The 23,366-nt window shown below is 42.9% G+C and overlaps 1 protein-coding gene across 1 annotated transcript in view; it reads left to right on the top strand.

The window, feature by feature from the left end:
• Positions 1-216: 216 nt before the first annotated feature.
• Positions 217-23,366, top strand: part of SLC26A3 (solute carrier family 26 member 3) — a 39,497-nt gene continuing 16,347 nt past the window's right edge. Inside the window, exons 1-11 of the mRNA XM_077338185.1 lie at positions 217-342; positions 3,813-3,998; positions 10,489-10,628; positions 10,739-10,849; positions 12,991-13,145; positions 16,009-16,173; positions 16,901-17,053; positions 18,233-18,315; positions 19,448-19,595; positions 19,699-19,812; positions 19,903-19,980. Coding sequence (XP_077194300.1) covers positions 3,868-3,998; positions 10,489-10,628; positions 10,739-10,849; positions 12,991-13,145; positions 16,009-16,173; positions 16,901-17,053; positions 18,233-18,315; positions 19,448-19,595; positions 19,699-19,812; positions 19,903-19,980 — 1,278 coding nt within the window. The 5' untranslated portion in view covers positions 217-342; positions 3,813-3,867. The remainder of the gene's footprint in view (positions 343-3,812; positions 3,999-10,488; positions 10,629-10,738; positions 10,850-12,990; positions 13,146-16,008; positions 16,174-16,900; positions 17,054-18,232; positions 18,316-19,447; positions 19,596-19,698; positions 19,813-19,902; positions 19,981-23,366) is intronic.

Raw genomic sequence — 23,366 nt, 5'->3', positions numbered from 1 at the left:
TATTTGTTCCCATTCTAACTTATGCAAACTAGTCATGTAATATAACTCGACAAGTTAAGCAATCAGCAAGACCTTCAGGAAACCATCCTTATCATCCTTATTGATCATAGGCTCAATGGTCAAGGCCATCATGAAATCTTCATACCCTGTAAAAGTTAATGGAAGTTAGTTATTATAGCTGTACATAGGATGGTGTTTTCCACAGCTATATAAGGAATGGATTCCACTGAAGAGCCAATGCTGTCGAAGTGGTCTCTGGTTTTCTCCTGCCAAATTCCTAGCTGCCTCTAGCTTTTTCTCTATTCATGTTCCTGGCCGCTCATTGATGAAAACTTCCTACAGGTAAGTTCTACTTGCATATTAGATAGATGTGTGTACATGTGAGCAGTGAAAGTAGGTTTATTTCATCCTTTAAAATATTTATTTCATAACTTCATTAAAAACAGCTTCAGTTGCCTAAATAGCCAATCATACATCCAAAATGGTCTGAGAATCCAAAATCTGGATTAACAAGTGTGCTAATTACATAGGTTAACTATCACCTTTTTTCAGTTGTTTGATTTTAAATAAATAAATGTATGTGTTATTTATATATCAACCTATCCTGGTTGGCCCAGGGTGGTTAACAACAACTTAAAAACAATGCACAATAAAATAAATGTAAGATAACTGCCTCCTATTGAAATGTAACCCTGTGAGGATAGAACAGAGCTTGGCGGTATTTCCTGTCTGTGGATGCATTTTCAAGTAGGGAGGCCAGCATCTACCTTCTGTAATAACATGTAACTGGACTATTCTCACCATCTATAATCCTCCTGGCACATCTGATCGCTTTTTTGTGTTAAATAGGGCAAGCACGCTTTCCCCCCCAGCTTCGCTACATGTGAACAAAACACTGGATTTCTGAAAGTATGTGTTCATGTATACCAAATGTGTGGATGCATAGGAAAAATGTGGATTCTAGATGGCACATGTTCTCAATATGTGCAGTTGGAGCACCAAAATCAAACAACTGAAAAGGGCTTGACGCATGGCGAAATTCAGAGAACACTAAACAGGCTCTGTACAACTAGCTGGGTTTTCTGAACCAGGATGAGCCAGCCCAAATGTCAGAGGCAATAAAATTCTGATGGAGCCTGTCTCAGCTATATAAACAAAAGTCTTGGACAGAACACAGCTGCAGACTGCATTTTTCAAACAGGTATCCTAACACAGTTTAGTGGCTCACCAGCTGGGGAATACTATTCCTTACGATCTAAGGGAAGTAATCCTGGTCTTTTTGACCCCCACCCCCAATGCCCAGGGCATAGGCAGAACTAATATGAGAACAAAGTATATGTATGTATATGTCATCAACCTGCAACCAGTGTATGGCAACCACAGCAAAGGGCTTACAAGGCACAAGAGAAGCAGAGGCGGCTTGCCATTGACTTCCTCTGCTATCTTCCTCGGTGGTCTCCTTTGCAAGGACCAACCCTACTTACCTTCTAAGATCTGATGAGACTGGGCTATACCATACCATTCCACAGCCCAAAGAGAACAACGTGCAGATATGACGAAAGGCAAGAAGAAAGCAGTAAACTTGAGCCTTTAATTGTGCTATTGTTAGTTTGACACACAAAACATGGGAGGGCAGCAGGGGGGCAGCCAGAACTCTTGAGCCAGAAACCTTGGTGCAAGACAAAAGACGGTTGTAACTTAAAGGGGTCATTAAAAAATGATTTTGCCATGGAGAGCTCCTGTTCAAAGGGAAAAAATGCCAGCACCTCCCTTGGTCACCAGCAGTTGTGGGTATATCTGAAGCATTTGTCTGGAATGTAACCATCAGGGTTCAGAAGAAGGAGGAACAATAATTCAAATATTCCATTGTTCATGAAGCCGCACAACTACTATGATCTTACTGGACATGTCGACAGATACCAAACTGCTTGAAGAATGATCTGGATTGCTTTCCAAACAAAATATAGAAGAAAGGAGACCTCACAGTACTATTTCCCCCAAACAGGGATTGTTTCTGTTTGGGAAAATTATTCCCGGGTGGAAGGCTTGGGCTCCACATGTGTAGGAATTGAGGAGAACACACAAGTCACACATGGTTGTGCTCTATCTGACATAGCATGTGGGCCTAGACCTAAACCATGAACTCTATAGTGTGCAAAGAGGGAAAGAGTAACATTACTTTTCATATTGCCTGCCTCCTGGTTCTCGATTCAGATCTTCTCCCTCCGGGTCTACTGACTGAGCTTTGCCAGCATCCAATCACTGTGACCTTTGTTGTGTGCAACATGCTTTAACCTATTGTCTAGTTGAAAGCTGCCCATATTTCAAAATTCCATTCTCTGGGGAAAGAGCCAAATGAATCATCAAAACCAGTGGGCTTTTTGCCACTAAACTGGACTAAGCAAAGCACTGCCAACTGCTGCACTGGTGCCAGGGTGCAGCAGTTGAGAGTCTTGGACTGGAATATGGAAGACCCAAGTTTGAACCCCTGCTTGTGCCATAGAAGTCTGCTGGGTGACCTTAGGCCGGACACATTTTCAGCCTAGTCCACCTGATGGGGTTGTTGTGAGAATAAATGGAGGAGAAGAGAATGATGTATGCCACTTTGGGTCTCCATTAGGAGGACAAGGAATAACAAATTAAATGCATAAATAATAAAAACAAAACAGATACAGATGATGTAGCACAAAATACTGTCCACTTTCTCTTCTCTTTTGTGGCTAAAGGATCTCTGCAGTTAGCACCACATTAGCACCTCTATGTTTTTCAAGTGAAACTGGAACAGAACTAATTCTTTTTTTTATTATATTTCTATGCCACCTCTTCAAAGCTCAGCTCAAGGTGACACAGAATTAAAATTCAGAAATACAGCACGTGAACAAAAGTATATATGAGGAGACAACTGTAAATAGTTTCTAGTTACAATATCTGCAGGACGTAATCAGGAAATAGTTGGGATGGAAGGCAATATTACAGTAATAGTATATATATAGATGAAAACATGACATATTTCTAGGACTAAATTTAAACTACAACAACTCCACATGCTTGCAATGCTTTTTCTCAGCCCTGGAAAATCATAAAATAATTAAATAGTAATAAAGAGGAGAAGAAGTGAGGTAGGTGAGCCTGAGAGAGCCCTGAGAACTGTGACTGTCCCAAGGTCACCCAGTGGGCTGCGCATGAAGGAGTGGGGAATCAAACCCAGTTCTTCAGATTAGAGGCCACCGCTCTTAACCATAAATAAGATTCTTTCTCATACTTTGGGGCACCGCAAACCTCTAAAAGGAAACGATATTGGGGTTAATATTCCTGTAAACCTATATACAACCCCAAATCCACAAACCTAGGCTCAGGTTCCAAAATTTCCTCAAGTGTAAAGACAATAAAATCTACGCTCTTTGGCCTGCATCCATCTGTGGGGTGAAATAACAGCCTAAAATTAACCAAGCACTCAGGTCATATAAAAGCAAATACAGTTTACTTTTCTCTCCATTATAATAGGAAATGTGTTTTTTTTTAAGTGATCACCTTATCTTTGGAGTATTGACTTAGAGATAAGAAGTCAGTCTTCTATGTTTTGGGGCTCTTATGCATGTGGAAGTTTTTTGAGCTTTTTTTCTTCTAGAGATAGAACATTTTGGAATGTGAAAAGAAAGGAGGAGGAGGGTCACTAGAGAAACAAGATTTCAGTGCCCTAATACTCTTTTGTTTGATCTTCAAAGGTGGTAATGGTTAATTTGAAGTTCACTGATCTGTGGGCTTCATGGTGCTAGGTTATTTTAAAAGTACACTGTGTAATTTATTCTCAGGATTTAAAGTAAGAAGGACTCAACCAGCTGTCACAGGGACCTTTTTGCCAGAGAAATGGTTGAACCTGTAGGCAACCAGTATGTTGTGGCCCGACCAGTATATTCAGAAGTCCTTTTTGATGAAGACCATCCGAAAGTGCATCGATCTCATAAAACCTTTATAGATCATCTCAGAGTACTCTTTAGGTAAGAAACATTCTTTTACAAATAAAAGTTATGATCAACTAGCTAACTGTTGCAAGTTCTCGGTCTTTTCTTGTTGGAGGGGCTTTTATAATCCATTTATCTTATATTATACACGAGACTACGTAATAAATAATGTATAATACAATATCCATGAGGTAAGATTTGACCATCTAAACAAGGTTCTATATTTCTTTTTTGGCTAATTCTTTCGTTTTTTATTTATGTTCCAAAAAGTAATGAAGGGAGGCCAGACGAGCACAAAGTTATCTTCTGCATATCTGTCTCCATCCCACAATTTCCTACATGGAGATATTTCCCCTATCAACATAGTATAACATACTTTCCTCCACCATTTTTCAAGGTCTGGTGCTTTCTCTTGTATTTATGCTGCAGCTATTAACATACTGACTGTGATTAATATAATTCCTATTAAACACATCTTGCTAACTAATATCCCTCTTAACATAATGGTCAAAGGAGTTGCACTATTATTTTTTCATATTTTTATATGAAGAATTCCTCTCACTAACTTGAACACTGCATTCCAGAAAACTTTTATAATCAAATGGTGTCACCAGATATGAATTAATGAGCTCATGAGGTTTTTTTTACATCTCAAGCATATACTTGATAGGGAAGATGTTATTTTCCTTAGGCTGTCTGGTGTCAAGTACCTCCAACACATGAGTTTAATAACGTTTTCCTTTATTGTTATATTCACTGAAACGTTCTGCTGATTGGGAAATACATTGTACCAGCAGGTCTTCCCCCTCACTCTGTGGCTACTTTTCATTCTACCTCTGCCAGTATACTGTAACTGGGCAACTATGTCTGTTAAGTGATGTTGTAGATATATTTATTTGACCTTGCTTACTCTGTATGAAATATCTCACTTGCCAAAACTGAAAAAAGGCAGAGTCACTATGTTGTATTTGTACATATGATAATACCATCCTTAATAAAGTCCGGCATTTTGCTAAATCCAATTTTCCACAAGGATCATAATTGCTTCATTGAAAAACCTCAGCAAAATCTGCATGTCACAATACTTGCTTACAGAGGATCGTTTCAGCTTTACATTTATCCCTATAGATAATGCAGTCCAAATCCCATTAGAACTTTGTTCATAGAACAAAATTCTAGCCCAGCGGCACCTTTAAGACCAGCAAAGCTTTTGTGTGCACACTCCCTTCTTCAGATACGCTGAAATGGAAGTTACCAATTCATACATATAGGTAGAGGGTGAGCAGCAAATTAGCATGCAGCATAATGAAGGTGTTTAACAGATGCAAGGACCAAACAAGAATAACAGGCTTAGTTTATATGGTCAGCATTTGTTTGGATTTGGAAACACAGTGAGGCAAATAAATATATCAAAATAGGAGATTGATACGTAAGTGTACTGCTAAGAGTTATTAACAGAGACCCTGTTGTTAGACTCCATCCATTTCCTCTCAAGCATGAAGATAACTAACAACATCCTTTTCTTTAAGGGGTGGGGGGATTGGTTGTGCAGTGTCCTGTCTCGTCTGTCACCAGGCCAGAGAAATACATTCCAATCCACCATTCTAAATTACATTACATTACATTATTCATTACATTATATCACAATCTGTAAGCAATACAATAACAAAGAGTATGTATAGCCCTTTTTGGTGAGAATACAGATGTAAGCGTATGTAGAGATATAAGAAATGAACATCCTAGTTAAGTTGGGAGGGGGCATTAATGTAATTCAGCAGTTTCCCCTCCCAGTCTGTTCCTGAGGTTCCTTTGCAATAAAACAGCTACTTTGAGGTCCCTCACTGAATGTCCTGGAAGGCTGAAGTGTTCTCTTACAGGTTTCTTAGTCTTTTGATTGTTGATGACACATTTGTATCCATTTATTCTCTGGCACACAGTTTAACCTCTTTACCCTATGTAGAGAACTGGAGGTTATTGTTGGCATAAACAGCATGAGCTGACATAGTTGATATTGTTAGGTTCATTGATCGCATTGTCTAGGTGTACTTGACATCAAAGTTGGCATCTGGATTGGGTGTGGTGGTTAGGAGTGTGGACTTCTAATCTGGTGAGCTGGGTTTGATTCCCTGCTCCCCCACATGCAGCCAGCTGGGGGTCCTTGGGCTTGCCATAGCACTGATAAAGCTGTTTTGACTGAGCAGTGATATCAGGGCTCTCTTAGGTGTCACCAGGTGTCTGTAGTGGGGAGAGGAAAGGGAAGGTGATTGTAAGCTGCTTTGAGATGCCTTCTGGTAGAGAAAAGCGGCAAATAACAACCAACTCTTCTTCTATTCCATGATCTGGTACCAGTGTTCATGTTCTAGTTAGATGCTGCATTATTGGAGGAGACGAATATTTTAATATTGGTGGGCTGTCTGTGTGCAAGAAAAGGTTTGACCCATAGGGCTTGTGAAAGAGAACTGTTGTCACTCAGCAGGGGCTGTAAGTTGTTGATGCTGCACTGAACTATTTTGAGTTGAGCACTGTATTTGATTACTAGTGGTATTCTGTTATTGTCTCTTTTAGACCAAGAAGGGTGAATTTGGGCAGCAAACTTTTAAAAACTAGAAGTGACGCCCATTTTGAAAATGGCCAGAAGAATGAGTAAGGGAGGTGGCAGAGTAAGGGTTCCTGCCAAGGGGGGTGGGGAAGGCAGGAAGGCAGGCTGGTCAGAGTGGCATGACAGAGCACACTCAGCCACCATCCCTGACAGGAGGTAGGAATACAGGGAGTGGAGGACCATGAGGAGGCGCATGCCCAGACATCATTCCTCACCCAAAAGGGAGGAAGATGCATTGGGGGAGGCGGCGTACAGCCAAGTGCTATTCCTTGTCCTTCCAGAGATAGGCACATAGTTAGGTGAAGTGTGGTAGTGGGTACTCTGTTGGAATGCAAGCTGGCAGAAAGCTCAGGGTGGTGGGATGGCATTTTGCAGTGCCCAGGAGTCTCGCGAGAGCAGCAAGGGCAATGCGGAGCATGCCTGTCTGCCCTTCTGTGGCCTCTTGGGGGCCAGGATGCCAAGGAGAGTGGGGAGGGTTGCATGCAGCATGTCTGGGTGGTGCTTGGTGCCTCTCACCGATGGCCAGGAGGCAAGCCAGGAGGGCAAGGAGAAGGGTGTGTGTGTGGTGGGGTGCAGTGGAGCATGGTTGGACTGCCATCACCAGCTCCCAGTCTCACATGGTGGTGGCTCATCCTCCTCAGGCATGGGAAGCATGGACGAGACTTCGGATGATGCAGCAGCCCTCTGATTGGCCTTCATTGGGGAGGGCAATCTCATTATTGGGGGGATGTCTCCCAATGAGGGCCAATCAGAGGGCTGGCATGTCATTGGAAGGACCATGCACATTTTATGTGTATGATATTTGCATGCCAGTGCTGAAACATTTCAATGCTGGAGGGCACCTCTTCTGAAACAGCAGCCCCTGCAGCTCTGCTTATAAAGGATGCTGACTTATAGCAAACTGGAAAATGCTTCAAAGTAAATCTTCAAGGTGATCTTGAGGGGGGGGGCGGAGAATTCTTCAACTCCAGTTCCTTAAAAAACACTTCTTGATATGATGGCCACAACAATGCAGAGATAGGCTGAAGAAGATAACATATTAATCATAAGCCTCAGTGGGGATGGAGGAGGAGAGAACAATATTCTGGCTACTTTGAATGCCTTGGATCCTGTCCCTACTCCTTGCTTTCCACCAGACTAGATATATTGAAGCCAATAGGGTACTCTCATGTAAGGGGATCACACCCTGCCCATATTTTCCGGGACAGGTGCTAGAGACTGGGGCACGTTTATCTCCAAGCACATGGGAAATGTACTTTAACATGAATTGTGCCACCCCATTGAGGCTGCTGAAAAATTGCAATGCTTCGCATGTGCAAAGTCCTCTTTACCTACTCCTAGAAAATCAGTCCTTAATGTGACTGTGAAAAGACAGAACTGTGCTGGAGAGAAAAAATAAAGGGGAAAAAACATGTATGTGTGAATGGACTGCACCAGTAGCACGATTATCAGAGCTGCCACAACACCCATGAAAACCTGTAAGGTTATATACTGGTTCCTGTGAAATACCTACCACAATGTGTGATTTGCTGGAGCACCAACCAACCGAGTACAATTCAAGAAGCTCATTTGGCCTATAACATATTCTTTGTATTTTGGACTCTCACCTTTATGTTCCATATCAGTTTATAAAACAGTCCAAAGTACCCTGTCAATAGTTTCACCTGAATGTTATGCTTAATGAGAAAGAACCTATAGAAAAGTGTTTGGAGCGGCTAACCCCACCATTGGAGGTTTCCTTGTTCCTGAAAACAGATCTGCACATATGTTCATGGTCTTCTCCTGTATGTTTGTGTGTGCATATCAGCTAAATGGAGACGCACTGTGTATCAGAAGTAAAGTGCTTCAGTTCATGCTACAATAAATCTATCAATTTAATATCTATTAAGCTTATGCTACAATAAATCTATTAATTTTTAAGCGCTATAGTTTTTAACAGACATTTATAGTTACTTCTCTGGAATTTATTACTTTTAATGGCTAATGTTACATAGACAAAGAATACACTAGTTGATTTTATTCCAGTTTTTAATAATAATAATCACAATAACAACAGCAATAAAAACAATGTATAGATCGGGTAAGTTAGGAATGGAACTAAATAAAGCTTATCAGAATTATCTCACCACATCTCCAAAATCCTTTCTGCTGCTTTCCTCTTCTCCCATTTGTAGCTTCTTTTCCAACAGAGAAGGAAATAGAAGGAATAAGGTTTTAATCTATATTTTCTTTGTTGCACAAAAATAAGAAATAACTAAAATAAATAGTTCAAAAATACAGTAAAATCATAGAATACAAATAAATTTGCCTGAAAAACCTTTTGAGGAATGGGTGCCTCAAAATGGAGGAAAAACTAGTTACCTCAGAAACAAGTGTGTGGGAGGGGAGTATGGCATGGAACTACTCAGCATCAGTACTTCTCTGGCCTATATGAAACTGAAGCCATGTCATTAAAGTAGCAGCCATTCCAGACAACTGTGTCAGTTTCCTGGTCACACACAATATGGCATTCATTACCTTAGGAACATAGCAGATGAACATTGCAGGTCAGATGGTTGAGTCATTATTACATGAATTGCCTCAGACAATATAATTATCTTTCAGTTTCTCTTCCCCAACTGCCACAGGAATAATAATAGGCTGTTGTGAGTTAAGGTTGCCAACTCTTTTCTGACACGTTTCTTGGTGTTGTTGTTGTTTTTTAATTGCATGTCAATAGCCTTTCTCGGTCATTCTGATTTTGGCACTTTGACCTTGTGAACCAGGAGAATACACTACATAAAAATTCTCTTGATAACATGTAGTCATGTTATCTTGACTGTGTACTCTTGCTTTAGTACATTAAATTGAAAAACAGGGTTTTTAAATGGCTTCCGGTCACAGTTATTTAAATTGGAAACTATGCAGGCTTTCTCAACAGATGGCTTATGAAACCTTGGAGTTTCTCGATCGTCCCTGAAGGCTTTTTCTAGTACAGTGGCAGTTAATTAATTTTTAAAATATATTTTTAAAAATTTATCACATGATATGACTATATATGGTTAGGTTGACCCGCCCCCCCCCAAATGATCAATGATAGGAGGGGGGCAAGAGGAGGGGCCCCGGTCATAAAAACCCTTGCTGGTTGAGGCTCGTTGCATGGGGTAGTGAATATAGTCCAGAGAGGTAAGTACTCTCATATTAACCTAGCTGCGTGAGGGGCAGTGATGGGGTGATAGAGCAGCAGATGCCTGCCCAAGCCCTGTTCCCTGCCCAGAAGAGTAGGCCGCTGAGCCATTTCTGGTGCTGGGGGGCAACAGAACATGATGTCATATCTGGTGGGAGTGTCTGGGTGATGTCACTTCTGGTGATACGTGACTTCCAGCAGTGTGGCAGGAAAGTATTGTCTACTGACATCTCTTCTGGGGTTTCTCAAAGCCTGAATAATGTTTCAGAAATGGCACAAAGGTCAAGAAAGGTTAGTCACACAAATGGCAGTTTCACATACTGAGAGGATCATGTGCAGCTTTCTCTTCTAATATACAAGGTAGAAACCTCAAGATCATAATAAATGAAAAGGGCTGACTAGAAATTGTGCTGGCAAAGTTTTCCTGGTTTGCAGATGCATTTATGTGAAAGAGTTTCCCCCCAATGAAAGTTGCTGGTCATGTTACAGTAAAAAGGCAGGTGCCTGGCAGAAGACATTGAGAGGAGGTGAGAAGGAACTTGATGTTCCAAAAATGCTGTTTAAATAAACGATGACTATCTTATTACAGTAAGAAAGAGTTCTGGTACTTTCAAGTTGACTCACCTCTGCTTGAACTTCTTGTGATACAAAATCAATATTAACATACATTTATAAATTATCCTTCTGTCTACATTTTTATCCTTTCATTGAATTCCATTAGAAATATCTGTATCTAAACTGTTGTATGGTTGGCTTTTCAGATGCTCACCACAAAAAGCAAAGAAAATTACTCTTGGTGTATTTCCTATCCTTTCCTGGCTACCAGCATACCGCTTCAAGGAATGGATGCTCAATGACATCGTTTCTGGACTTAGCACAGGGATGGTTGCTGTTCTACAAGGTACACTTAAAAATATATTTTTTAAAGTTAGTTTTCTTCTGGGTGTGGTTTTGCTTTATACACATTCATTCTCCCTGATGTGATTTGTGTTCCTTATGTTTAATTTCTAGGCCTAGCATTTGCTTTACTGGCAAATGTTCCTCTACATTATGGACTCTATGCAGCCTTTTTCCCAGTGATCATATATTTTTTCTTTGGCACTTCCAGACATATATCTGTTGGTAAGTTTCCGATCAACCTCTTGGTTCCTATATGCCCTAAACACAGTGATCATCAACCCTTCCAGACCAAGGATGCAACTATAATCCCATTGCATAGTCGGGATATCACATCATGGTCATATGACATGAGTCACTGGAGAAGAGGAGGGAATGTGAGGAATATACCAAGGGTTGGAGCCATGGAAAAGCCCTTTCCACCGAGTGACCTCTCTTTGCCATCCAGGTGTTTTGTTCCATTTGCTTGGGGGGGAAGATAGGAGGTGAAGTGCTCTTGCTTTTTGCTTATGCACATTAGCTGGTCCTTCCAAAAAACAGCTAGAGGCTTGTGACCCAGCAGGTGGGGCTCCACAACCCACCTGAAGATTCTAACCATAGGGTGAAGACCATTGCATTACAGGATTTTAATAAACCTTACACTGCCTTTTCCAGCACAGAACACCATATCCATGAGTCACTTCTAAGTATTGCTGCTCTCCTGCTCCCCTCTTTGTTCTGATTGCCCATCTTCAGGATGAATTCTATAGAACCTTTTTTAAAAACTCGCTTTTTGTGGTCTTTTGATTGATCCTGATAAAAGATATTATATATGTTCTATTTTAGGCATTCTTTTGTGACCCAACCCAATGCCTCTAATCCATGCATTACTACATTCCTTAGAGTAGTGGTCCCCAACCTTTTTCAGGCTGGGGACTGGCGGCAGCAGGGAGGGCGAATTCCCGGCCGCACATGCGTGTTTTTGGCCATGCATGCGCATTGCGCATGCGCGGCCCTGCTTCCCTCCCCCCCACACACAGTAAGAAGCTTGCTGGGCCGCAAGCTTGCGGCCCGGGAAGTTTCTTACTGTGGGGAGGGGGGCGGGGAGAGGGAGCCGCGGCCCAGTGCCAGGGCCTTTGCGGCCCAGCACCGGGCCGCAGCCCAGTGGTTGGGGACCACCGCCTTAGAGGAAGTATTCCATTTGATATCCCAAACAACACCATAAGAAAAGATGTTATACCACCATAGTAGTGTTATGCCAGGCATATATGCAAGCATTAATATTTCAGAACTTGGTGTACTTTTTAAATCCTGGGTGGATATCACAGAATGAGACATAGAACAGATAGCGAGCATGTATGAAATTCAAAGTTTCACAAGGCTTGATTGCTGAAGGGGGTCATGCATTCATTGTCATGCTGTGGAGCGTTCCATTAATTGAACATAGTACATTCCCTAGCATTGCAGAGAATGGAACATCATTTGTACTTTGGAGTCTCTGTGTGTGCACTTGAACCACTTAGTCAGGGTGAATTTTGTTTATTAGTCCGAATTACACATTTACACTTGTAAAATATACAAGTGGGAGGGTATAGGAGGATTCTCAGGTTATGAATTGCATGCACAAATGTCAGTGCAAGTAGATCACATCTATGTGGTCCACATTTGGTGAAAGAAAGAAAGAAAGAAAGAAAGAAAGAAAGAAAGAAAGAAAGAAAGAAAGAAAGAAAGAAAGAAAGAAAGAAAGAAAGAAAGAAAGAAAGAAAGAAAGAAAGAAAGAAAGAAAGAAAGAAAGAAGCAGGCTTGGTACCACAGGCATGTACTCATACTGGCCTGCTTCTCTAAAGGTTCTATGTATACTGTAATGTAAGAACAGGCTCATACCAAAGGCATACTGTAAACTGGTCTGGTTTCTATGTAGGGATAACAAATAACATAAAAGGAAACAATCCCAGCCTGAAAAACAGGTGAGAACCACAAAGGTTAGGGAGAAAAGCAAATGTAGAAAAATATAAACAATTTATTATTAGAGCTCAAAAATGTTTAAAAACCATACAAGAATATACTCCTACCTTGGGATGCCAGTCCCCAGGTAAGACCTGGAGATCCTCTGGAATTATAGCTCATCTCTGGACCAAAGAGATCAGTCCCCCTGGGGGAAATAGCTGCTTTGGAGGGGGGTCTCCATAGCAATATACTCCACTGAGGACTCTCCCTGCCCCAATTTCTGCCCACTCCCAGCTCCACCCTTAATGTCTCCAGGTATTTCCCAACTCAGAGCTGGCAACCCTATTCCTAAATCTCTAAAAATGATGTGGAACCTTCTTTGCTATCCTGGGCTCTTTCAGACTGAACAGTTTTCCTCACCCAACATTAATGCTCCACAGGTCCTTTCCCAGTTCTAAGTCTGATGGTAGGAGCAGCAGTTTTAAAGATAGTCCCCGACGACACAGGCAGTGGCACAGCAACAAAGAGTCCATTGACAGATCAAGACAGAGTCATGGTGGCTGCAACTGTGACTATGCTTGCAGGTATCTTTCAGGTTAGTATTTTCAAACAATATCTATCACTCTTCACCTGCTGCAACCAAATATATGGTGTAAGAACATATTTAGTGTAGAATTTAGTACTGTGTAGAAGTTAGTACAACTTGTGCCACCTTTTGTAAATAAAGAGACATCAGGTTTCAGAGCAAGGGATCAACAAACAAGCAGCACAACTTTGTATGTATTTGTTTATTTAGTCCCTGTGCATGCAAGTCCCCATGTGGCCGCTATGGTCTTCAGACAGCCACTTTTGTTTGTTTGTTTGTTTTGGCTAGTCCATGACTTAAGGTGGCCTGTCTGCCATCAGGCAAACAGCCCTTTTATTATTATTTTTATTTATTCCTAGATTTATATACCGCCATTCTTGGCACAGCCATCTTGTGGCAGTTTACAAGCATAAAGTATAAAATAGATATTTTAAAAAAAACCCTTACACTCAACGATGGCATAATCAATAACCTAACCTAACTCCCTTATGGACCCACAACTCTGATGCTGACAGTCGTTAGTTCCCCACTAGATGACCCTAGGTGATGTTAGCCTGGCATGGGGGGCAGATTGTGGGAGGGACCCACAGATCAAGAACTCCAGTCTCTGCCCTGGCCTCAAACGAATGCCTGGCGGAAGAGCTCCATCTTGCAGGCCCTGTGGAACCCAGAGAGCTCCAACAGGGCCCTTCCAGGAGCTCATTCCACCAGGTTGGGGCCAGGGCCAAGGTCAAGTGAACTCCCAGGAGCCCGACACAACCAGCAAATTCATGCCCAAATGATGTGGAACCTTCTTTGCTATCCTGGGCTTTTTCAGACTGAACAGTTTTCCTCACCCAACATTAATGCTCCACAGGTCCTTTCCCAGTTCTAAGTCTGATGGTAGGAGCAGCAGTTTTAAAGATAGTCCCCGACGACACAGGCAGTGGCACAGCAACAAAGAGTCCATTTCAGAGGCTCTCATTCCTGTGGGGCTCCAGGGCAGTTTCTCTTTCCCCACAAACCCTTTGTTGTTGTTGTTATGTGCGAAGTCGTGTCCGACCCATCGCGACCCCATGGACAATGATCCTCCAGGCCTTCCTGTCCTCTACCATTCCCCGGAGTCCATTTAAGTTTGCACCTACTGCTTCAGTGACTCCATCCAGCCACCTCATTCTCTGTTGTCCCCTTCTTCTTTTGCCCTCGATCGCTCCCAGCATTAGGCTCTTCTCCAGGGAGTCCTTCCTTCTCATGAGGTGGCCAAAGTACTTGAGTTTCATCTTCAGGATCTGGCCTTCTAAAGAACAGTCAGGACTGATCTCCTCTAGGACTGACCGGTTTGTTCGCCTTGCAGTCCAAGGGACTCGCAAGAGTCTTCTCCAGCACCAGAGTTCAAAAGCCTCAATTCTTTGACGCTCGGCCTTCCTTATGGTCCAACTCTCGCAGCCATACATTGCAACTGGGAATACCATAGCCTTGACTAAACGCCCTTTTGTTGGCAGGGTGATGTCTCTGCTTTTTAGAATGCTGTCTAGATTTGCCATAGCTTTCCTCCCCAGGAGCAAGCGTCTTTTAATTTCTTTGCTGCAGTCCCCATCTGCAGTGATCTTGGAGCCCAGGAAAATAAAATCTGTCACTATCTCCATTTCTTCCCCATCTATTTGCCAGGAATTGAGAGGGCCGGATGCCATGATCTTTGTTTTCTTGATGTTGAGTTTCAAGCCAAATTTTGCACTCTCCTCCTTCACCCGCATCAACAGGCTCTTTAGTTCCTCCACAAACCCTTACTACAGAGTATATTCAATATAAATCTGAGTGCTAAAGAAATGGCTAAGTGTCCCAAGTCCTATGCACCTCAGGGGTTCACACAACATCACAGCATGCTGTTTACCGTTAGCCAAGCATTGTGAGCAACTTGTGGGAAGTTTCTGGGACCAGGTGCAATCAAATGAGCATTAATGTGCAAAACTAGAAGTGACATCTTCACATTGGAGTGACGCTTAATGACTTTAGGGGAATAACAGGCAGGCGTGAGGAGGGGGGAGAGACCAGAGGCAGCATAAAGTGGGAATGGACATGTAGGCTCCATCCCCTCCCAGGTGTAGAAACCATGAGAGAACTCACTCATGCTTGGGAGGGGGGAGGGGGAACAATGGAAGCAGTTGATTCCCTAGCTTGTGGTGGTGTCCAGACCTCAGCTGGCCTTCCATGGAATACTGGGGAGGCAGAAACTCTCTGGAACAGTATCCCATGACACAGCAATGCAGTTTCTGGAAACACAACCAGAAATAATGTTGTGGCATGAACAGATGCCATTCCCCCTCCCATTTTCTCCCAATAGTTAATTAATGGTAGTGAGGACTAGGGATGCTTCAACAGGGTTTTGGCCTCCGAAAATGGCAAACCTAACCCACCAGCTGATTCCAAACCTCTGTAAATAGAGTCATAATTTTTCTGAATTTTTAAAAGACCTGCTACTTGTGGACATGTTTAGAGAACAAGTGTGCCATGGCTCCCACTTCTCTTTGCAGGCATGCTGAAAGAAGGAACACGATGGTAAAGCAAGATCATGCAGTGTTGGAGGGGATTCCTCTATGGCACTGACACTTGCCTTCTTTCTCAGTATGGTAGATCTCCTGGTGCTCAGTTTGGGTTTCATGCACACTCAGTCTAGTTCCACAGTTCTGGCCTTGACACTAAATCCTTCCTCTTCCTGTCACATGCTTGCTGTTCAGATCACCCCATACTCAGCTGGTGTCAGAACTGGAAAGACTGAAGACTTTTGAATGTTTCAAAACGGAACCATGTAGATAGTATTATTATGGAACTAGCAAGGCTGACATTCCTTGTTTGTTTGTTCCCATATAAATATCACTTTTGTTTTGTATTCCAGCTGCTACTGGGTATCCTACATGTTGGGTTCATCGTTATTTATTTGTCTCAGTCGTTAATCAGCGGATTCACCACTGCTGCAGCTATCCACGTTGTAGTGTCCCAACTGAAATTCATTTTCCAGCTGCCAGTTCCTGGATATAATGAACCACTGGGGCTTATTTGGGTGAGTGTTTAGATCAAACAACATGTAAGCACTTTACTACAACAAATGCTTTAAAATATGAGTGCCTTTTCCATGTAATTTGAATATATCCAAGGGCAGGCTGTTGAACATTCCCATGAATTCTTTTCAAATCTCACTTCCACTTCTGAAATGACCCATTCCTATATGCTGGGAAGTTTCAAACTTCTTTTCGTCTTGCAATTCAGTGGGTGGAGATAAATTGCAAGCAGATTGGAAGTTTTACAGAGACTGAAAGGCAGCAAGATAGAGACATATTGTTCACCTTTATCCCGCTATCCTGGGTTCTTAGTTTGTACAGGATTTGATAGCAATTTGATATAGAGGGACAGAAGGACTGGCCTTTAATGCAGTCCATATTTGTGCCTGTCTGAACTTCTATGCCAATATTGGCTTAGCCTTGAATACTTGAATAGAGATGTGTCAGTACCGAGGTCCATTTGCCACCCAAGCCATTGCATGGGGAAGCATAAAAAGGAGGATGCCAGTATAGGAGGGGAAGGTGGCCCATAGAACATGAAATGGCTGCATTTTCTTCCTGTGGCCTGTGCTGCCCCCAGAAGCACTGTATGGATCCAGCAGGTGGAAGAGAAGATTGTACCTTGCTTAGGGTGGTCAAGTACTGTCAACCGGCCTTGATATGTGGTTCGAAAGATTACTGCCCCTACTCTGTAATGTTAGACAACATATCTTTTTCACTCATTGACAGAGCCTAAAAGGAGTATTTGAACAGATCACAGACACAAACATTGCAGACCTCGTCACGGCTCTTATCATCTTGGTTATTGTGTTTGCGGTGAAAGAACTGAATGAACGTTTCAAAGCCAAGCTTCCAGCACCCATCCCCATTGAACTCATTGTGGTAATGAAATTATTCTCATCCTCATCCTCATCGAGACTATAAAAGCCAATAGTATACATAATAATGATGGCATTTTTAACAATACTTGCTCTATGTACTGTAGCAAGCAATTCAGTCTTTGTCTATCACTCAGGGAAAAAACAAATTGCATAAAATAATCACTTCTTGAAACAGGGTTGGGGAAAATGCAGTTCTGAAGTATTTTCCAGTATTCTGTGATTCACCAGCATTATTTCTAGAGGTCTCATGTTAACAGATGTACAAACTTTAAGAATTCAATAAACCCAGTTCTTCCTAGCTAAGAAATGAGTATATGCATTGCCTGCTGAATTTCTGCCTCTCTGAGGAGCACAGCAGCCCCCAGAATGGAATAGGAGCAACCCTTTTGTAGATGACCTCCTACAGACACCCAGTTAGACTGCTGAGCTTCTTATGTTAAGAAATCCTTTTTCTTCACCCACATGGATTCTGCTTTGCGTTCTAGAGTACCACATGTTTATATCTGATATATGTTAAACATTTTCCTTTCCCTTTAGCAAGTTAATATAGATTACAAAGGAAGGAAGAGGGTGCCTCAACTAGTGAACCCAGAGAGAAGATGGGGTGTTCCCTCATTATAAATCGCAAACTTGCTTGGTATTATGAAATATATACTAAATGACAGATATGCAGCACCAAAAAAATCAGTTTATGCAGTCCTCTATGACTGGCTTGTCCTTCTAAGATTCAAGAAACAAGTTCTTTACTTAAAATGTTGATAGGTAAAGAACCAGACCTTAAAAACTGCCTGTGAACTGAATGCCAAGAAAATCAGGAGTAACTTGAGCATGCAGAAAGAGAGAGAACTCAACCTATCAGCAAGAGCTTACCCTACCTTGATGGGGAGGTCAAAGCCTCCCCATCAGTCCTTCCCCCCCCCCCCATACACATCTCCTATTGCGTGGTTCAGGAACATGCTCTTAATGGATGCATTTCTGGGGTACATTTCTATGCTCTGTCTGTCCCACTGCTGAAATTTTAATCATTAATATATAGCTAATATTGAAGAAAGACTAGACAATAGAGAAGGAAGTGAATCTGAAAAGTTCAATAACCACAAGATCAATAATATATCTCCTAACAAGAAAGTCAAGACTAGAAAACAAAGGAACACATGGCTGAACCATTGCTTTCTTTTAGACGGTCATAGCAGCTGGAATATCCTACGCCTTCGATTTCAAAGTGATATTCAAGGTAGACACTGTTGGAAAGCTAGAAAGGGGGTAAGTACATGCTATCTGCACTGCTTTCTGATAAATCACATTTCATTACAAGTGAAATTTTGATCAAAAAGAATGGTCACATCTTGATTAAAATCTTGGAAAGCTACCAGAGAACTCACTATGATTGTCCTTCTGAGGTTGTACAAAGATATTGTGATGTATCTGGATTTTCTCCTAAAACTGTTCCAAGCCCTCTTTCACATCTATTCAGCAGTAACTAATCAAAGAAACACATACTCACATGGGGTGGTTTTAATGATTCTGGGGCCCTAGGCAAAACTCCAGGATTGTGGCCAAGCAAGGAATCAATCAAGGGGCAGCCCTTACCTCATTTGAGGTGGGTGGGAGCTGTCAATCGAAGCTGTCTACCTGAGCTCAGGAAGGAGAAGACACAAGCAGCAGCCACCCTGCCAGATGTCTGAGCTCTGGATGAGGCAGGTACAAGTGGCCGTCAGTGTGAGCAGGTGGCCCAAGCCCCAGATGGAATGGATACAAGTGGCAGCAGTGCAAATCTGCTTTCCCCCCTTCTTCCTGCCGCCTTTCACGTGGTTGGGTCTGTGGGCAATTTCCACCTGTTGGTAGAGTTTAAATATGTGAAAGAGCAGAGCACTATGCTTCTTAAAAGAATAAAATCATTTTATTATGAAGATAGACTTTGTATAGAAAGAGAGTCCTACAATCAAACTGACTGACATCCTGTCTGTCCAGAAGGCAAGCGGGGGGGGGGGGGGGGAGTGTTTGAAAGAAACAGGAAGTCTCCAATTAAGCCAGTCAAGATGCTGAGGAAATTATTTGAAAAATATCAGAAAGTTCCTGACCTAAATATGCTAACTGCACATCTCCTCCGATGCCCTCTGCAGGATATTCTTGTTATGCTGCTGAATCATGCACACTATAGATCTTGTGTAGCCCAATGCCCCCCACCATCGGGTTTAGCCCACTTGCCCTTGCCTAAGATGATCCCTGCTCTTGCATTATGATCTTTTGTACAGCAGCATTGTCCACCTGCTGGTTTTCTAACTGAAATTTAAAATTATCCTCTGGTACTACTTTACCAATCACAGCTGAGCCAGCTTGCCACCAATATATTTTCTGTTCAGCTATGATATATATTTTTTTTCTTTGCCTTCAGTTTTCAGGCTCCTGTAGCACCAGATATCAATATCCTCCAAAAATGTGTGGTTGATGGTTTCTCCATTGCAATTGTGGGCTTTGCTGTAGCCTTTTCGGTGGCTAAAGTGTATTCCATCAAGCACGATTACTCCATAGATGCCAACCAGGTAATGAAATCAAGGCCATCCCTAAACAAAAGTCTAATGAAAGCAAGACTCACAGAAATGTTCCATATGACCACTGAATATAAATATCACTTTGATTTTAAAGGAATTAGTTGCCTTTGGAATAAGCAACATCTTTGGTGGGGCATTCAAAGGATTTGCTGCAAGTACTTCACTGTCGAGATCTGGTGTCCAAGAGAGCACAGGAGGTAAAACGCAGGTATGATGCAGCTCAGTATCATGGAATATTTATGATGCAAGAAGGCATTGATTCTAGAATACAAGCTGACATTGGACTTTTCTCATTCAGATTGCTGGATTCCTCTCAGCGATTGTAGTGATGATTGTAATCCTGGCCATTGGCCATCTCTTGGAACCACTCCAGAAGGTACTGACTCCCCACTCCCCATAGCTTCTGTCCTAGAGGAGTGACTGGAAATTATATTATTGTTTCAGTCTGATGCCCCAATTATCCAGTCTTCCCTGGGTCTACATGAAAAAAGAAGCTACAAAATGTGGATTTTATTTCATATCTGAACTAAATTGATAACACAGCAGTCCAGATTAGTGCCAGTATAACCATTTGGTAGAACGAGTAGAAAGCATCAACTGTCAAACTGCATCCATTTCATGTAGCATCCAATAGCTGCATAGATCACCTTCCACTTTTGCATGCCCATATTTATGCTAGCCAACTTTTTACCAGCCTTATATGTGGCACCTTTCTAAAGCAAAACTGATGGCCTGTGATAGGCTAAATCTATAGTTGCTTCTAGTGAGAAGAACCCAGAAGGATGCATGGATTCACCTTTGGCCCATATAAACAGAAAAAAATACATTCCTGTTGCTTTAGAACTGGTCATACATTCCTCTTCGTCTGGTTCAGAACTGATAGGTTGATGGGACAGTAATTTTTTCATAATTCCTCTTCTTCCAAATGTCATGTGTAGAGGAGATATCCTCATAGTTGGAAATCGTACTTTAATGTTCAGAGAAAACCCTGAGATCATCAGCTTTATCTCCTGATGGGTGGCTGCCCGGTCTCCCACCCCCCGGGAAACATTTGCCAGACATTTTGAAGCTGTAGTTGGATGGCTTGAGCAGAGTTGCCTGAAACTCAAGACAGAGGTCCTGTGGCTGGGTAGGAAGGGATCCTATCAGGAAGCGTGTTTACCCAGCCTGGCCAGGGCGCAGCTTAACATCTCACCCCCTACCAGAAACTGGGGGTGATTCTTGATGCCTCCTTATCGATGGAGGTGCAGGTCACGAGAGAAGCCAGCCTGGTGTTCCACCATCTGCACCAAGTGAGGCTACTAGCACCCTATCTGTCCCTGGAGCACCTAGCCATGGTGATCCATGTGACTGTCACCTCCAGGATTGACTTCTGTAACTCACTCTTATGTGGGCCTTCCCTTGTCTTTGAGCCAGAAATTGCAGCTGGTGCAGAATGCAGCTTCTAGGGTCATCACAGAATGGAGTGGATGGGGGCACCCTCTTTCAGAACTCCTGGACATGGACTCTGTGGTCTAATAGTTGTGAAATTCAGAGGGGGGTTAGATAAGAGCCTCCCGGAACTACCGTGAAAGTTTGGAGGCTGTAACTGGAACCCCCACCTCCTCAGGCCCAGGGAAAGGTGGGAACACCAGAATTCCCATTAAAGTCAATAGCACCATTGACTGTAATGGACTCTGACTCGGTCTGGATCAGGCTCCTAGTGCACAAGCCTACTTTGGAGAGCCCATATCCAGCCAGTTGCATTGGCTGCTAGTTGCAGTCTGGATCAAGTTCAAGTTTTTGATGTTAACCTTCAAGGCCATTCGCGGTCTGGACCCCACACATCTGAGGGACTTATGCTACCCGTAGGGCTCTGTGCTTGCCTTATGCCACCTGTAGGGCTCTGTGCTCTTTGACTGCTAATCTGTTGGTGGTCCCTGGCCCACGAGAGGAATGCCTGGCCTCAACCAAGTGGGTTGAGCTTTTGGAAGAGCTGAGGGCCCTGATGGAGCTTTCACAGTTCTGCATGGCCTGCAAGTTTGAGTTCTTTCACCAGGCACGTGGTTGAGGCCAGGGCAGTTAAGATCAGGGGCCCCACCTCGACAGCAGATTTCTCCCCATGAACAACTCTCCTGAGGCACTAGGTGGGAGGTTGTTGTGCAGGGGTGGGGGGTGAGGTTTTAGTGTTTTGCCGCTGAGAGGGAATGGTTTTAAGGTTGGGGAATTGTTTTATTATTTTATTGTGTGGTTTTATTATTGTAACTCTCTGTGAGCCAGCTTTCTGGGAGTGATGAGTAATTAGTCTAAAAAATAAAATAATAAATAATATAATAATTCCACTTAATAGCAATAAACATTGAACAATGTATCATTATTGCTGTGCTCACAATTTTGCACCTCATATGGCCAGGCTGCCTCATGGTCAGGGTGGTAAGGTTTGTTTATTTATGTATTTATTTATTATATTTGTATACCGTCCTCCCCTGAGGCTCAGGGTAGTTCACATGGAATTTGCTTCTTCATAACATATAAGTGGGCTATAACAATAACAACAATAATAACCATAACTGAAGGTAATAGTCTAATTCATAACAGTTCGTACAGGTCCATGGTTCAGGTATATCGGTTCTTGGGAGGGAGGTTCAGGTGTCCTGCAGATGTTACTGATTCCAGTTGGCCTCGACCAAATACCTGGTGAAAGAGCTCCCCTTTTCAGGACCTGGGGAACTGAAACTGTTTTTGATCTAGCAGGACCCTCCAGGAGCTCATTCTGCCAAGCAGGAGCCAGGACAGAGAAGGCTCTGGCCCTAGCTGAGGCCAAGTGGGCTTCTTTGGGACCAGGGATCATTAGCCAGTTGATGGTGGCAGAGTGTAGGGCTCTTTGCTGGGCATAAGCAGAGAGGTGGTCCCTCAGGTACACTGGACCCAGACTACGTATGGCCTTAAAGGTAATTACCAGAACCTTTAGCCTGATCTGGAATTTGACTGGTAGCCATTACAGTTGATGGAGGATAGGCCGAATGTGGGACCTCCACGGTGTTGCTGTAAGGACCCTGGCCATTGCATTTTGGACCAGCTGTAGTTTCTAGATCACGGTTAAGGGCAGGCCTGCATAGACCAAGTTGCAGAAGTCCAGTCTAGAGGTGACCATCACATGGATCACTGTGATTAGGTGCTCCGGGGCCAAGTAGGGCACTAGTAGCTTGGCTTAGTGGAGATGGTAAAATGCCAGTTGCACTACCTTTGTAACCTGGGCTTCCATTGTGAGGGAAGCATCCAGGACCACGACCTTCCTACCCAGCCACAGGACCTCCATCTTTGAAGGGTTGAACTTCAGATAACTCTTCTTCAGCCATTTCTTCACTGCTTCCAGGCAACTGGCTCATGCTTCTGGGGGAGAGTCAGGGCGGTCATCCATCAGGAGGAAGAGCTGGGTGTCATCTGCATATTGATGACAACCCAGCCCGAACTTCTGTGCCAGTTGGGCAAGAGGGTGCATGAAGATGTTGAATAAAATAGCAGAGAGGACTGCTCCCTGTGGGACTCCATAAGCAAGTTGTCAGTGGTTTGATGTTCTCTATCCTATTGCTACCTTCTGTCTGTGGCCCCAGAGGAAGGAAAACAGCCATTGAAGGGCTGTTCCTCGTATTCCAGTGCCAGTGAGGTGAGCTAAAAGCTTGTGTATTGAATGCTGCTGAGAGGTCTAGTAGTATCAGCAGCATCGACCACCTCGGTCCAGCTGGCAACGGAGGTGGTCTGTCAGGGTGACTAGCACTGTCT

Source organism: Paroedura picta, chromosome 5 (genome assembly GCF_049243985.1).
Source record: "Paroedura picta isolate Pp20150507F chromosome 5, Ppicta_v3.0, whole genome shotgun sequence".
Lineage (NCBI taxonomy): Eukaryota > Metazoa > Chordata > Lepidosauria > Squamata > Gekkonidae > Paroedura > Paroedura picta.
The sequence above is the reverse complement of the archived record's forward strand: the minus strand, read 5'-3'. Positions and strand labels throughout refer to the sequence as shown.